Source organism: Abrus precatorius, unplaced genomic scaffold (genome assembly GCF_003935025.1).
Source record: "Abrus precatorius isolate BTA unplaced genomic scaffold, Abrus_2018 Scaffold2, whole genome shotgun sequence".
Taxonomy (NCBI): Eukaryota; Viridiplantae; Streptophyta; class Magnoliopsida; order Fabales; family Fabaceae; genus Abrus; species Abrus precatorius.
In genome coordinates this window covers 12,221,079-12,238,192 of record NW_020874362.1, presented here as the reverse complement: position 1 = coordinate 12,238,192, position 17,114 = coordinate 12,221,079, and the positions used below count along the sequence as shown (strand labels likewise).

The 17,114-nt window shown below is 35.4% G+C and overlaps 2 protein-coding genes across 2 annotated transcripts; one reads left to right on the top strand and one right to left on the bottom strand.

Moving 5' to 3' along the window:
- The first annotated feature begins 8,032 nt into the window (after positions 1-8,032).
- Positions 8,033-8,413, top strand: LOC113859470. The gene has a single exon (XM_027492237.1). The coding sequence runs from the start codon at positions 8,033-8,035 to the stop codon at positions 8,411-8,413; it is 381 nt and encodes a 126-aa protein (XP_027348038.1).
- A 4,701-nt stretch (positions 8,414-13,114) lies between these two features.
- On the bottom strand, positions 13,115-15,114 carry LOC113859469 (protein FAR-RED ELONGATED HYPOCOTYL 3-like). The gene is made up of 5 exons (XM_027492236.1): positions 15,079-15,114; positions 14,926-14,996; positions 14,172-14,562; positions 13,691-14,051; positions 13,115-13,293 (listed from the first exon to the last, which is right to left on the bottom strand). The coding sequence occupies exons 1-5, from the start codon at positions 15,112-15,114 to the stop codon at positions 13,115-13,117; spliced, it is 1,038 nt and encodes a 345-aa protein (XP_027348037.1).
- Between the last annotated feature and the right edge of the window lie 2,000 nt (positions 15,115-17,114).

Here is a 17,114-nt window from a genome sequence, read left to right as displayed (position 1 = left end):
GGTGAAGTGGCTTGCGCGTAGTTACTATGAGATGGGAGTAACTACGCGCATCAATATTAGTCCAAGAGGTGCCTCTGTAGTTATCACTATGGAACCAAAGTGATAACTACAGAGAGCCTTCTATATTCCAGTCATTTGCGCGTGTTCACTATGAACTGGGAGTGATGACGCGCAAATCCATGACCCAAAAACCTCTTCAAAGTGATCACTATAGGCTGAAAGTGAAAACTACAGAGAGTGGATTCACTTACCTTAGCATGAAAGTGACTACTATGAAATGGAAGTGGACACCTTGGATAGGTCTTGGTGCATAGGGATTTTCTATGGTCTTTGCATGAATCAGATTCAAAATTTAAAACTGTCCACTGTGACAAGAATGAAGAATATGTAGGTTGGTGCATGGTGATATCAAGTTAATCTCTTCAACTTCTTCCAAGATAGCTGAGTTTTGCAAGAATGGCTTCAAGCGGTGCCCATTCACCATAAAACTTTTGCTAGTGGAGTCACTTATGATCTCCACTGCACCATGGGAAAATACCTTTGTAACAATGAAAGGTCCAAGCCACCTTGATTTGAGCTTTCCAGGCATGAGTTTAAGACGAGAATTAAACAAGAGAACCTTTTGACCAACATAGAACTCTTTGCTTGAAATCTTCTTATCATGGTATTGTTTGGTCTTTTCCTTATAAATTCTGGAGTTCTCATAGGCCTCAAGACGTAGCTCCTCCAACTCTTGCAGCTGTAATTTCCTCTGCTCTCCAGCTGAATCATAATGGATGTTGCAAGCCTTTACTGCCCAATAAGCTTTGTGTTCCACCTCAACTGGCAGATGGCAGGCTTTTCCATAGACCACCCTGTATGGTGACATTCCCAAGGGTGTCTTGAATGCTGTTCTATGTGCCCATAAGGCATCATCAAACCTGCGACTCCAGTCCTTTCTGTGGGGCTGCACTACTCTCTCAAGTATTTTCTTGATTTCTCTATTAGAGAGCTCGGCCTGCCCATTTGTCTGTGGGTGGTAGGCAGTGGAAACTTTGTGTACAACTCCATATTTCTTCAACAAGACTTCCATAGTCCTATTGCAAAAATGACTTCCTTGATCACTAATGATGGCTCTAGGAATTCCAAACCTGCAAAATAAGTTGCTACGAACAAACTCTGCAACAACTCTAGCATCATTAGTTCTGGTGGCTTTAGCTTCCACCTATTTTGAGACATAATCAACAGCAAGAAGTATATAAAGAAAACCAAAAGAGGAGGGGAATGGCCCCATAAAATCAATACCCCAGACATCAAAGATGTCACAATAGAGAATGAGCTGTTGGGGCATCTCTTGTCTCCATGTAATTACTCCTCCCGCTCTTTGGCATCTCTCACAGGTAGAATATGCTTGCCATGAGTCTTTAAAAATAGATGGCCAATACAGCCCTGCATCCAGCACCTTTCTTACTGTCCTCTGAGGCCCTTGATGACCTCCTACAGCTGAGGCGTGACAGAACTGCAGTATGGATGGAATTTCTTCATCAGGCACACATCTTCTAATGACTTGGTCACTGCAGAATTTCCATAAATAAGGGTCATCCCAAACGTAATGTTTGGCATCGCTCCTTATCCTATCCTTTTTAGCCTTTGGTGCACCTGCTGGAAAAACGCCTGCAGCAAGAAAGTTAACAATATCAGCATACCAGGGTGCCTGTGAAGCATACAACTCCAAGAGTTGTTCATCAGGAAAATCATCTAAAATTGGAATAGAGTCTAGAACTCCCTCAATCCTGCTCAGGTGGTCGGCTACCAAATTCTGAGTTCCACTTCTATCCTTGATCTCCAAATCAAATTCTTGAAGTAAGAGCATCCATCTTATAAGTTTGGGCTTAGAATCTGTCTTTTTCAGCAAATTCTTGTAGTGTTCACTATGGACTCCAAAGCGATAACTTCAGAGAGGCCAAAATCACAGACCTTGCGTGTTATCACTATGGAATGTGCGTAATCACTTTGAAACGCTGCGCGTTATCACTATGAAACCATAGTTGTCACTTTGGGCGAAAATTTCTGCACTATAAATAGAATTTGAGAAATTAGGGTATGGAGCTTTTACATTTCCTTAGATTCTTTTGCCACTTTTGGAGCATTTTGCAGAGTTTAGGATCTTTAGGTGACAGCCAGGGGTCCATTATAGGTTTTAATTTCCAATTTCTCTTTGGATTCTCATTGATTTTACATTAATGTTGCTTACGTTTCTGCATTTCCTTCTTTCATTTGTGAAGCCCATCCATATGGAGGGCTGATGAATTCTCTTGTAATTCTTAGTCAACTCACATGGTTCTTGAATTCTTGGGTTTAATGGCAATATTACTCTTTATTTCCTTGGACTTATTAACCCCAATCTCTGAATGAAATGAAATTTGCATGAGGGGAACATTGCTTAATGAACCCTAAATTACCCAAACAAAATTCTAATCCAAAATTGCTTAATTTTGATTAATCTTTGAGATTGCTTAATCTTAGGGATAGAGATTGGAGCCCATTAAGATGCTTAATTTTAATTGGGATGCTAAAGTTAATTTTTGCTTGTTAGATTAACTTAATTCAAGGGGAAAATAAGGGATTATTGAATCATTTGGAAGAATAGTGATAGAACTCATTGATTGACTAGGGATTACTCTTCTTAATTGATTGAATTTTACTAGTTTACATTTTGCTCTGGATTAAAATCTGGAAATTGACAAACCTCCCCCTAATTTACTTGCTTTAAAATATATGTTTACACTTGTTCGATGTATGTTCCCAACCAAAAATTCCTTGGAGACAACCTAGGACAACACCTTAGTATTGCATACATTTCTTTGCATATTTGATGAGGATTAACGACAATCTTTGTGCATAACGAGTAGCAAAATCTCGCATCATCAGTAACCTGGGTTTAGCATTTGGCTTCTTCAGTAGGAATTTTAAAGCAACATGATCTATAAAGGCAGTTATTTTGGAGTCAAGTAGATAGGAGTGAAATTTATCTAATGCAAACACAATAGTTAAAAGCTCCTTTTTAATGGTGGTATAATTTACGTGAGTTGTATCAAGAGTTCTAAAGGCAAGCTATGACATGCAGAAATTTACCTACTCTCCATGACAATACAACTCTAAGTGCATAATCTGAGGCATCACATATTAACTCAAAGGGGAGCTCCCAATCTGGTGGCTGCATGATAGGGGGTGTAGTGAGTCTCCTCTTCAATTCCTCAAATGCCTCCTTACACGAATCAAAAAATATGAAAGGCACATCCTTCTACAGAAGACTGGACAGTGGCAAGGTAATCTTGTTGAAATCTCTGATGAATCTCCTGTAAAAACCTGCATGTCCAAGAAAAGAACACACCTCCAGCATAGACACGGGGTAAGATAGAGAGGTAATAACATCAATTTTAGCTTTATCAACCTGTATTCCTCTCTCAGAAACAAGATGTCCTAAGACTACACCCTCTGTTACCATAAAATGGCATTTTTCATAATTAAGCACAAGGTAATATTCAACACATCTCTGGTCAAACTATGCAAGCATGAATCAAATGAGGAACCATAAACTGTAAAATTATGCATAAACACCTCCATGCAATTTTCAATCAAATCAGAAAACATACTCAGCATACACCGTTGAAAAGTAGCAGTTGCATTGCACAAATCAAAAGGCATTCTCTTATATACAAAAGTGCAAAAAGGGCAGGTGAATGTGGTTTTATGTTGGTCCTCAGGAGCAATGTGTATTTGCATGTAACCAGAAAAATCATCCAAAAAATAGTAGTGAGACTTACTTGCTAACCTCTCTATGACCTGATCAATGAATAAGAGAGGGAAGTGGTCCTTCTTGGTAGCTTGGTTGAGCTGCCTATAATCAATGCATACTCTGCATTTGATGGCAACTATGGTGGGAACCAACTCATTCTCCTGGTTCTGCACAACCATTATCCCAGACTTCTTAGGCACCACTTGCATATGTGAGACCCATGTGCTATATGAAATAGGGTAGACGATTCTAGCCATCAGTAGCTTGGTCACCTCTTTCTTCACTACATCAATAATGGTGGAATTGAGTCTTCTTTGGGGCTGTCTCACAGGTTTAGACTCATCCTTAAACAGAATTCGGTGCATGCATATGGCTGGGCTGATTCTAGGGATATTAGCCAAAGTTCAGCAAATGACTTTCTTGTGCACTCTCAGAACATTCAGCAACTTCTCCTCCTGGTCCTCACGAAGGCTTCTGGAAATGATTACTAGAAGCCTTTGCTCTGTATCTAAATAGGCATACTTAAGGTGGTCTGGCAAAAGGTTCAGCTCTAGTGGTGGTAGTTATTGCATGGATGATGAAGGAAACTGTGAAACATCAATAGCCATAGAAATATTAGAATCTGCACCTGCGAAGGAAGGCAAAACAGAGGATATAGCAGTATCAATCTCAGCACAGATGGGACACATGCCACTATCACAGGTGCAACTAGGAATTACATCAATGTCCAAATCAGAAAAATAGAATGATCAATAATCATGGAATGGCCTTCAGTTGGGTGTCTCATGACTTCAAAAATATTGAAGTGAATTGTGTCCTCTCCAAATTCCATAGATAATGTGCCTGTATGAACATCAATCTTGGTACTTGCAGCCATTAAAAATGGCCTTCCCAGAATCAATGTAAAATTCTTATCCTGCATATCAAGAATATAGAAGTCAAGTGAAAAAATTAACTGGTTAACTTTTACTAACTCATCTTCAAGCACTCCCAAAGGCTGAGCTATGCTGTGGTTTGCCAATTGAATGATCAAACTGGTTGACTTCAAGTCTCCCAATTGTAGCATTTTTACACAGCAGATGGCATTAGTAAATGTTGCTTTACCAATAGTGCAAGGTATGGAGAATGTGCGTGGATCATCACATTTCTATGGAAGGCTGGACTGAGATAGGGATGAGACTGTTTGGACTGCCCTCTTCTTCAAATTCCTCTTGTATGTACATAGCTCTTTCAAAATTTTGGATACCTAGGAATCTGTTTAATAGCATCTAGCAGCGGTATATTTAAAGTATCTGTTTGATAAGAGGGAGTTGAACATGCAACAAAGGAGATGGATGGAATTTCTAAAGGACTATAATTTTACATTGTCTTACCACCCTGGCAAGGCGAATGTGGTGGCCAATGCTTTGAGTTAGAAATCATTGCATGTGATAGCAATGATGGTGAAAGAGATGAAGCTGATTAAGAAGTTTCAGGACATGAACTTGGCTATGGAGTTGAGGCCAGGGAGTTTGTATCTCGAAGCGACGACAATCCACAATGACTTCTTGATGTATGTCTGAGATGTGTACCTGGAAGATGCTTTCTAGCAAGACTTGATGAGGCAAGAGAGTGAGGAAAAGAACTTAGAGTTCCATTGTGATGAGAACGGGGTAATTAAGTTTCAGAACCAGGTGTACATTCCCTAAGTGGATGAGCTGAAGTAGATGATACTTGAGGAGGCGCATAAGAGCAGAATGAGTTTTCACTCCGGTACAACCAAGATGTATCAGAACCTCCGCAAGAGCTTTTAGTGGAATGGGATGAAGAGGGATGTTGCAGAATATGTGGCCAAATGCCTAACTTGCCAGAAGGCAAAGGTATAGCATCAGCGTCCACTTGGGTTGTTGTAACCATTAAAAGTCCCTGAGTGGAAGTGGAACAACATTTCTATGGATTTTGTTTCTGGTTTACTGAGGACCAGGAACAATCATGATGTTATTTGGGTGATTATGGACCAGTTAACCAAGGCTGCACATTTTCTCTTGATCAATATAAAGTATAAGTTAGAGAGGTTGGCGGATGTGTATGTGAGGGAGATAGTTAGGCTGCATGGAGTGCCAACCAGTGTGGTGTATGATAGAGACCCAAGGTTTACCTCAAGGTTTTGGGAGAGCCTGCAGAGGGCATTGGGTACTATGTTGAGACTTAGTTCGGCTTATCACCCACAGACCGACGGTCAAACAGAGAGGACCATCCAGTCCCTGGAAGATTTGTTGAGAGTTTGTGTATCGAGCAATAGGGGACTTAGGAAGAATGTCTGCCACTGGTGGAGTTCACGTACAACAACAGTTCTCACGCCGGCATTGGGATGACACTGTTTGAGACTTTATATAGGCGAAGGTGCAGAACACCATTGTGTTAGCATGAAACTGGAGAGGCATCTCTATGTGTGCCAGATATGATTCAGAGGCAAAGTGAGCAAACCAAGATGATCAGAGAGAAGATGAAGGCTGCACAAGATTGACAGAAGAGCTACTATGATAGAAGGAGGAAGCATTTGGAGTTCCAGGTGGGTGACCATGTGTTTTTGAAGGTCTCAACTGTGACTGGAGTTGGGAAAGCTCTGTTACGAGAATTAGAGAACTACTAACTAGCAAGTATACTAGGTAGTTGTAGCAAGTAATAAATTTTGGAAATCAATATAAGTCCCAAGTATCGTCCACAAGGATCTTATTTTCAATTACCACTTCACTATTTGACAATAAGTTGAGCCACACAATTCATTTGGAAGATTTGTAACATGTAAAAGGATGAAAAATAAGAACATTAAAAGGTAATAAAATGCTGTAAAACAAGATACGAATTTTAGATTGAAAATGCTATGTGAAAAATAGTTAGGAATCACTTCACTAGATTTTCAATTGCAAAAAAATCATTTTCTGGACTCTTGAGAATTCTAATTGATTGATAATCAATTTCACTTCTTTAACTAAAGGACAATTCCTTGCCTCATTGATCCTAATATCTAATTAAACCTCCCTAATTCCTTAGGTAAAATTTAATCAAATACTACATTAAGTTCTGGAAATTATAGGATTACTAGATCATGGTACTTATTCTTAAGATCTCAATAACCTAGGCATATGATTCAGATATGAGAAATAAACTCAATTTTCATTAATAAAGATTCCTCTAAGTTCAATTGAATGAAGGATTAGTTCATAACTGCATTAAGAATAGAATCGCACTTAATTCCATTAAAATATCAAGATACAAATCCAAATTACATCACAATATCAAATATGGATCCATAGACCCCTAACCAAAAAGGTTTAGAACAACATTACAATGGAAGAAGGAGAAGTCAAAGAAAAAGAAGACAAGGAGCAAAAGAACATTTTCCAAGACTCAATCTTCACCCTGATTCCTCTAGCAATGAAGTTTGAAAGTTGCTCCCAATCCCTCTCTCTGACTTCCCTTGGAAGTTAAAACACTTACAAAGTGAAAATAACAAAATAATGAACAAAAGCCACAATCTGAACTTCTAACTTCTATTTATAATGTTTTTCTCTCCTTTTTCACTTCCACATTTTAATCTCTGAGAATTATAGCATGAAAGGTCTTCTAGAAGCTTCTACAACTGAATTAGAAACTTAAATCGTCCAAAGTCAACAATTAGAAATTGTTTTCAAAATTCTGTTATTTTGCGTGGACACTTTCAGTGGTAAAAGTGTCCACATGTAAGTGTTCTGTATGGAAAAGCCTCACGCTTAGCTACTCGCAGCGCTTAGAGTGGACATGCGCTTACTGCATAGCTACTCTCAGTGCTTAGAGTGGACGTGCATATTGAGAGTGAGTAAATTAGCCTTGGGCATAGCTACTCTCAACGCTTGGAGTGTACACGCGCAAGGTCTTTTTAGGATTTCTACTGCTGGACTGTTTACTTTCACCACTTAGAGTTGCTACTCTCTTGATCTTATAGATTTTCTTCTTCAAAGTGGTTACACCCAGCATTTATCATCTAATTCTTGATCTTTTAGGCTTAATCCTTTTACTTTTTTCACTTCAATATCAACTTCAAATTCTGATCTCAAGCTTCTGCACAAAAAATTAAGTCTTTTTAAGTCAAATTGTTTAGAATTGGACTAAAATCTAAAATTCTAAACTTTTTACACAATTATGAACATTAATGCAATTTTTATGGTATTTCCAAGTTTACTTAGCACTTTACTACTTATTTATTAATAAAACTATACTAAAGAGTATAGTAAAATGTGGATTTATCAAGCTTTGAAATCTCATAAGATATCTCCTAAGTTCATTAGGTTGTTTGAAGTATTGAGTAAAATTTGTCCTGTAGTGTACCAGATAGTGTTACCTCCGAATCTCTCAAATCTACATCCGGTGTTCCATGTGTCACAACTCAAGCAATATGTGTCAGATCCTTCTCACGTGATTAACCTTGACCCGATGCAAGTGAAGGAGGACTTGTCCTATGATGTGTACTCGGTGAGGATTACGAACCGTGTTAAGCAGTTGAGGGGCAAGGAATTCTCGTTAGTGAAAGTGATATGGAGTTCAAGTGATGAGGGAGATGTCACATGGGAAACCGAGAGTAGAATAAGGGAACTATATCCGAGATTATTTATGTAATTTGGTTGAATTTCAGGGACAAAATTCCCTAAAGGAGGGGAGAGTTGTAATTCCCCAAGTTTTGTAAACTATTTGATTATTGAGATAAATATGTGAATTGATGTATGAATATGCATTTGATTGTGTGATGATTTGGATGTGAATGTAATTGTGAAGATATATATATATATATATATATATATATAATATGATTAAAATGTGATGTGGATATGTGTATTTGATTGTATTATGATGTGAATAAGTGTGAAGGAGTGTGAATTGATTGAGAATGTTAGACTAGTAGTTAAGTTGGAATTGGACTGAAAAATAGGCTAAGTGTGTGCTGCAGAGGCATTCTTAATGTAGCAAGAAGGCCCTGAGAGAAAGACATGAATCTATTGCATTTTTACTGTAGCAAGAGACTCCTCGTTGCATCAAGAACGCAACAGAAGAGGGCGCATTTCTAGGTGCAGTCTCACTGTAGCGAGATTCTGCAGGAACCAGAGTGCAGTTTCCTCTGGGATTTTTGCTGTAGCGAGAGCGGGTGTCGCTATAGCAAGAGTGTCACGACCAAAAGGGTATTTGAGGGATTTAAGGTTTGGGAAACACATTCCCACTCTTTTCTCTTCAAACTCTCTTTGATTCTCTTGACTCCCAACCCTATTTCACCAATTAAATCACCTCCAAAGCCAATTGTGAGCAAGATTGAAGGTTGTGCTTGAGTTTGGGGTGTTTAGAGGTAAGTTCTAAGAGTTAGGATTTCAGTTTCTCATCCCCATTCTCTGTTTTCTTAGTTTTCCTTGGTTCTCATGGGATTCTTCCATGTATTTAGGATGAAATCTGTGTAGGGGACGCTTCCATTGTTGATTTACGTTGTGGGTCTTCGATTTGAGGTAAAGGGGGACTCTACCCTGTCTCATATATCTCTAAATCCGTTATTTTACGATGTATTGTAATGTGGATGGTTTAGAATGTGAGCGTTTTAATGGAATTGATTGATTGTAGTGAGATTGTGATGGAAAGATTGTGCAGAATATAGTATGTATAATGGAATAAATTGATGGATATGGATTGTGTTGGAAATGTTGTGTGTATGGAATGTTTATAAATGCAGATTTTACTAGTATTTTACCTTAGTTTTTAATACGTTGATAAATGCAGATTCATTCTGTTGCATGAACGAATCTGTTTGCTGCATAATTGAGGGAATTATAGAAAAATAATGCAGTTCCATGCTATTTTTAAGTTCATTCACTCAAAATGTCTCTTTTCTTTTGGATTTGCATGTTTTGTTTCCCATTTTGTTCAATACTGGGAATTATTGAAAAATAATGCAGTTCCATGCTATTTTTAAGTTCATTCACTCAAAATGTCTCTTTTCTTTTGGAAAAAGAAAAGTCCTCTTGATGTGTGATTGATTGTATTAAGCAGAGAAGATTGAGAATATGGGCAAGCATATGGTAGGGTGAGGTAAAATTAATGATATTGAGGGTAAACACTCACCTTAAACACTTATGAGTGAGAGGGAAACACTTCCTTGTGAGTGGTAATGATATCTTTCATTGATGTTTCACATGTTGCTTTGTTGTTCATTAGCTCAAATTTGTAAGATTCAGCATTAAAAGATTTGTTGAGTGTGACTTTCATTGTGACTAAATGCATGAATGATTTGTTGAAAGGATAATTGGAAGGAATGATGTGGAATGAAGAATTCTGTACAAATTGAAAATGAAGTCCATGTAAAAAGATTTTCATTGTTGTTTTGATAATGCATTGAATCCTCCTTTGTATGTTCTGGTTTGCTTGAGGACAAGCAAAAATCTAAGGTTGGGGTGGTGATAAATGCAGATTTTACTAGTATTTTACCTTAGTTTTTAATACATTTGATATGAAAAACATGATGGAAAAAGTTGGAAAACTCATAAAGATAATAGAATGTTCAATTCATTTCTAAATAGTTCAATTGTTTAGATTTTGTGAATTTTCTATGTAAAAAGTACTTATTAGAACCTATTTTGCAAGAAACTCTGAGTTGAGATCATAAGGTTGGAGGATTAATTGAGGAAGATAGAAGAAAAGTAGCAAATTTGGAGACAAGAAACAAGAATTGATAAAGATGTGTTGAGCGTTATCACTTTCGCTGGTGAAAGTAATTGTTCCAGAGCTTGGAAATGAAGGGGAATCTGGGCGTGATCACTATTGTTGGTAAAAGTGAGCATTCCAGAGAGTTTTTCAAAAGAGTACAGATGCGCGTTGTCACTTTTGCTGGGGAAAGTGAGCGTTCCAAAGAGTTCCTCAACATAGCAAAGTGTGCGTGATCATTATCGCTGGCAAAAGTGAGCATTCCAGTGTGCATAGTCACTATCGCTGGTGAAAGTGAGTGTTCCAGAGAGCTCCCCAGCATAGCAAGATGCGTGTGATCACTTTCGTTCACGAAAGTGAACATGCGGCCTCTGCGTGGTTACTTTAGTGCAGAAAAGTGATAATACACGAAAGGCGGGAATTTTATAAATTGTAGAAAAGCTCAGAAACTTGGGATCTTTTCTCATTTTTTTCATTTTCACACCTTAGGAGAGTTAGAGACGGAGATTGTGGGCGACTTCCAAGCTCTGGACGTTGAGGAATCAAGTTGGGGATTGGATTTATGAAGAAATTTTGCAGCTCCTCTTCTTCTACTCTTTCTTTCTCTTTTTCTTCTATGAACATGTTCTGATTACTTTTTCTTATGGATTGATGGATCCGATTTTGATATTGTAAATTGATTGTGGATCTGGATTTTAAGATCTTGATTGTATTAAACATTTAATTCTTCCCTTAATGCAATTTTTGAATTTTCTATTCAATTGAATTGAACCTAGAGGATTTTCATCAATGGAAGTTGAGTTAATTTCTTAGATCTGAATTGAATGTCAAGGTTATGGATATCTTAGCGATAAGAATTCGTGATCTTGTGATATCATAATTTCCAATGCTTGATGCAATGTTTGATTGATTTACACCTAAGAAATTAGGGTAGTTAATTGAATATTAGGATCAATGAGTCAAGGAATTGAACTTTGATTAATCTAGCGAAATTGATCATCAATCAATTAAGGAACTTAGAGTTCATATCTACTTCAGTTTTGCAATTGATGAAGAGGTGAAATCAATCCTAAATCCATTCACACATCATTTCATTACTAAAATTCGTCACTTTGTTTTGCTATGATTTTCTGATTTCTACAGTTTATTGCTTTTTTTGCAAATGCTCAAAACATCTCCAATATTCGTTTGACTCAACTAGTTATTAAGTCAAACTGAATTCCAAATTTTATTACTTGCTACAACTACCTAGTACACTTGCTAGTTAGTGTTCTCTTAGCTTTGTGACAAACGTGAAGTAAGTGAATGTGGGTATATATGCTGTGAGTGAACATGAATACTATATGTAATTGAAAATGTGGCTAAAATGTGTGTAAATGGCATGTTAAATGCGATTGTGAATATATTGGAAGTTATGAATGGTTCAGCGATACATTAGAGGTGTAGAAGATGAGGGTAGTAGAAATACCTTGGGGAAGAGAGGGTGGTAGTGACACTAACAATGAGCGTGGGTGCACCACAGACCACAAACTCTCCTCCTGACTTGGCCTCTTACTAACACCTTTGTCGAGGGACTCATGACTGCACACGTTATATCCATGAGGCGAGGGCTAACCGGCGACCATCCATGGTGTAAAATTGTGATCACAGTGCCACAGTGAGCATGGCTACATGCAGTGAGCCGTGTGAAATATTTGTTGGTGCAGTGCTCACTGCACCGGTTTGTGAATTGAAATGGAATGTTTGAAAAGTGTTGTTTATGATTGATGATACTTAAGTAGAGTATGTTAGAAAACATGTGGAGTGTGCACGGTGAGTATCTATGCTTGTGTGTGTTCGATAGTATAAAGTATTCACCCTTACATTTATTTTTTAGGTGACCAAGATGATCAATATCGGACTCAGTGAAGGGATGGATGATACTACTATAGGACTTAGAATATTTATTTGAAATTGAAATGTATTAATTAAGTCCTGTAGCGATTATTTGATTCAAATTGTAATTCATCCTTACTTTGAAATACTTTGTTGAACTATGCATTGGGATTATTTGAATGAAAAGTTTTTATTATTCCTGTTTTTACAAAATTTATTTATTTGAAAATTAAATTAAGGTGTTACACCTTGCTTGAGAGAGACACCTTGCATCCATAACTCCTAATTCTTTCTAGAATGAGGCAATACAAGTCCTTGGTTATAATTCTTAGGTTATCATTCACATATCACACCTACTAATTGATCTCAAACCCTCACAACAACCACTTAACACTACAAATGCACAACTTTTATTCAACAACTATATAGCTCACACGTACATAACTCCTAGTCATTTCATACCATCATCAACATACAACATCATATTCATAATATGAAGACGTCATGGTTAGTTAAATGATTGCAACATTAACTTTAAAAGAAAATAAGTATACACATAACACAAGCATAACAAAGACCATTGCACATATCGACTGTCGTATTTGTGTTTGCAATGGGGTCGGCCGCATCAATTCCACCATAGTCATTGAAGTTCTGACTAGTAAAATCAGGTTGTTCATGTCCATACTTTCTTTTTAGCTGCTACATCTCTTTTGTCAGAATATCTCTAACATTAGAAATCTCATTGTAACTTTGATAAGCCAATTAGAACATCGATCTTCCACTCTCACATAATAGTCCAAACCAACTCCTCCTCAATGAGATTTCATTGCCATTTCTTACCATTTGATTGTCATCTTGTTTATAACTTCTCTTGGCCATTTTTGTCCACCTATTTAACACGAGCCAACTTGGTAGGTAGTGAACCTGCAGGTACACTTGCACTGCAACAATATGAGGACACGGTAAACCAAAAACATATCTCCATTGTAAGACAAGAACAACATATCTCCATTTTTTATTCTTCCAAACAATTTTTTTATTGCTTTGGTCTATGACCACACTTCATAACAATATAAATCTTTGATGAAAGGCATTGAATAACATCAATCACTATTAAAGATATTGACTTCAATAACATTTCCTGAAAAAATTTAAAAACATTTCTAGTATACACCGTTGCTGCAAATTTCTCCAATATAACTACATGACTTACAAGCATTAGATGACCATAATATGACTTAAAATTCATTTCCTTTTTATTATTATAAATGTTATCAATACATTGCTTAAAATTCTCCATAAATTCTCTCAAGTTATTTCGTGACTTAACACACTTACCAATTTGAGAATGTAGACCCTCATATCTTGAGGTTGTCCTTAAGCTAACAAAAAATTTACCTATAATGTAAGTAGTACACCACATCTCCTTCTTCTTATATAATTTCTCAACCCATACATTACCTCCCAAATGACACTCCTCAGTGGCGGAAGCCCACTTCTGTTCAAACTGTTTAATATCTAGGTCACCAAGCATGCATTCTTTAAACAATTTACTAAACCTTTCATTATAAACATTACATGTCACATTCCTCATTAAATGTCGGCCATACAATCGATGATGAACAGTTAGGAAAACTTTCCTAATGGTATTCCTCATTGATATATCACTATCAGTAATCACACAATTAGGACACTTATCCTTCATTTATGTTATAAACTGTTCAAGAACCCATACATAAATATCCTCTTTTTCATCAGATATAATAACACACCCAAATACACATGTCTATTTATGATGATTGACACCACAAAAAACTACAACAGGACATTTATACTTATTCCTCCCACAAGTAGCATCAAAAGCAACAACATCTCTAAAGATGTCATAATCAATTTGACTTATACCATTACACCAAAACATATGCAACAATCTCCCATTAGAATCAACCTTATGACCCCAATACAACTTGGGATCCTTAAAGCGCAAGCCTATGAAGAATTTTTCTGCCTCTTTTACATCCACATCCTCTCCTCTTCTATTTCTCTCAATTTGATTATACATATCTTTTTTGCAAAACCCAACCATATCATAACTTCCTCTTTGGTTAACGAATGAGTTATATATTTTGCATGTTGCAACACTACTCTTCCTTATTCTCTGCATTTGTTCAACATCACTATCATCCATTTTGCAATGTGACCTTAACATTCTATAATAATTCTCATAAACTAAATTATGATTATGATCATCAAGGAATCGACAAACTACCTAGCACTCTCTATCTACATTTACATGTATCTTCATCTCAACCTCACAACCAAACCTAGTAATTGCTCTGTGGTCCCTAAGTCGATTGGGGTTACATTTGTACATTTCTCGTCGAAAACCTTGTCTTGAACAAACAAATTGCTGCTACACAACATCGCTATTCTCTTTTTTACCCTGTTTGTTTTTCCTCACATTAAACACATTCATTTTGTTGTATTCATTATAAAATTTATAACCTTCCTCAACACTCAAAAATTCCATTCTCTTAATCTCACTGCTACATAAATCAATAAAATTAACGTACCTATCATTGTGCATACCAACTTCATCTGAACTTGCCATTTCCACATCAACATTGCATTCCTCAACAACAACCTATAACAAATATAAATAATACACGTTACTTGGAATATAACAACTATGGTCATTCACTAAAATACACAAAGCCTATGCAAACCTCTTCGTTTCCATCCTCATTTTCACGCAAATCCATTTCAACTTTCTCTTATAATGGCCATTTTGTCTTTCCTAATCCCTTTGTCGTCCTATTCTCCTTGATCTTTGCACTGTAAATTTTTATTAACCTTCGTCTACGACTAAGTATTTCAACTATTCTAATAAAAAAAAAAAACCTACACTATGCTACCTCTCTCATCAAGGCTTCATTTTTTGCTAATTCACTTTGTTGTGAGATCTCATACCCTAAAATTCAGCACTAGAATTGACCACAATGCTCTCTCAGAACACAAACTGTCAGTTTTACATTATTACTCATCTTTATCTGCCTCACATATAATTCTTCTCCACATTTGTTAACCTCTTCAACCTTTAATCTTAGCCATCCAATTTTAAACTACTCCCGTTGACAGCTCAGGCTCAATTTTGAATCACTTAAATGAAAGCAATACTTTCAAACCAACACACTTATTACAAAAGAAAGAAGAATATTAGAATTCACCGTATCCTTCTTCATAAGGTCATAGTTCTAGGAATGTAAACCTTTTTTTCATCATATGTCACAAGCATCTATTATCAAGATTCCATTTGTTTGCTTTTATCTTTCTATTAAGCACATTACAGATGACCTTTCTTATTTCAAAAATTCTCCTTGTAAATTATGTCCTAATCTAAAATTTTTCAAAAATATCATCTATATTCTTTAAGATTATAAAAACTTTCTCAACTCGACTTGGATTCATTGAAGTCTAAAAAAGAAATAATTAGAGCTTGTTTATTTTCTTTTTTAAATAGAATTTTATTTTTAAAAATAAAAAACAAAAAATTATTTGTTAATGTAAGTTTTAAAAATTATTTTTTAAAATAAATTTTTATTCTTAATTTTTAAAATTAAAAAACAGAATTACTATTTAGGTATTTTTGTTTTTATTTTTTTATTTTTTTAAAACTAACAAAAGTTTAACTAAAAATAGTTTTAAAAACTAAATTATCAAATAATTTTTTTTTCTAAAAACAATTTTATAAAATTATTTTAAAATATAATTTTTAAAAATTAAAATCAAAACTAAATCAAACAAGCTCTTAGACTTTTTTTTTTCTTTTTAAGAAAACTACTTTTATCTTCTAAAGTTGGACATTTGGTTTTGATGTATCTAAGTTTTCTACATTTAAAACAAATAACGTTAGAGTTATCAAAAGATAAAAATTCTCTAAACCTATCCTTTTATTTCTTTTTAAGAGCCTTGAACTTTTTTTTTTCTTTTTCATCAAGGATTGCAATCATTTTGTGAAGAAAAATAATTCATTTGAAAAATTTTCTAAATTAGACTCGAACGATTCAGTTGATTTTTTTCACGTGCTTTAAATGTATATCCCTTCTTCTTTCCATTTCTTTAGAAATTAAAATCTAATTACAAGTAATTATTATTATTATTATTATCTAATTAACCTTGTAAATAATAAACGGTTTGATTTTCGAAAGTGATAAAGGATGAAAGGGGAAAAAGGAGGATTCATTTGCTTTTACTTTAAAGTGACTTAAATATCTGGACTGCTTTAATTATAGTCAAATATTGATGTATTTTACTTTTTATTTTGCACAGTTTCCACGAAAATATGATCGATGGTTACGATTTATAGCAGATCTGAAAACCTGTTACGACTTTTTCACATAGGCATTCCCAAAAAGTTACTAAATTTAGTATTTTTTTAAAAATTTGTCAAAATAGAATAAGTTATATTTATAAAATATGACTCATCTTTTTTCTATGATTTTATATAATTAAATTTGTGATAATATTTGGAAGCTTTTAACTGTTATAATTATATTTTAAACTGCAACAAATTTACTTACAGAAAAAAATGGAATAAGTCGTATTCTATAAATATGATTTAGTGTATTTAATATTTTTATAAAAGAATTCAATAATATAGTAAAATCTTTTTTACACCCTTTTCAGTTTTCTTACATGGAATTTATGTGATAGGATAGAGGGCGTGTACTTTCTTCTCACTTCTCATTCACATAAGAAGCTA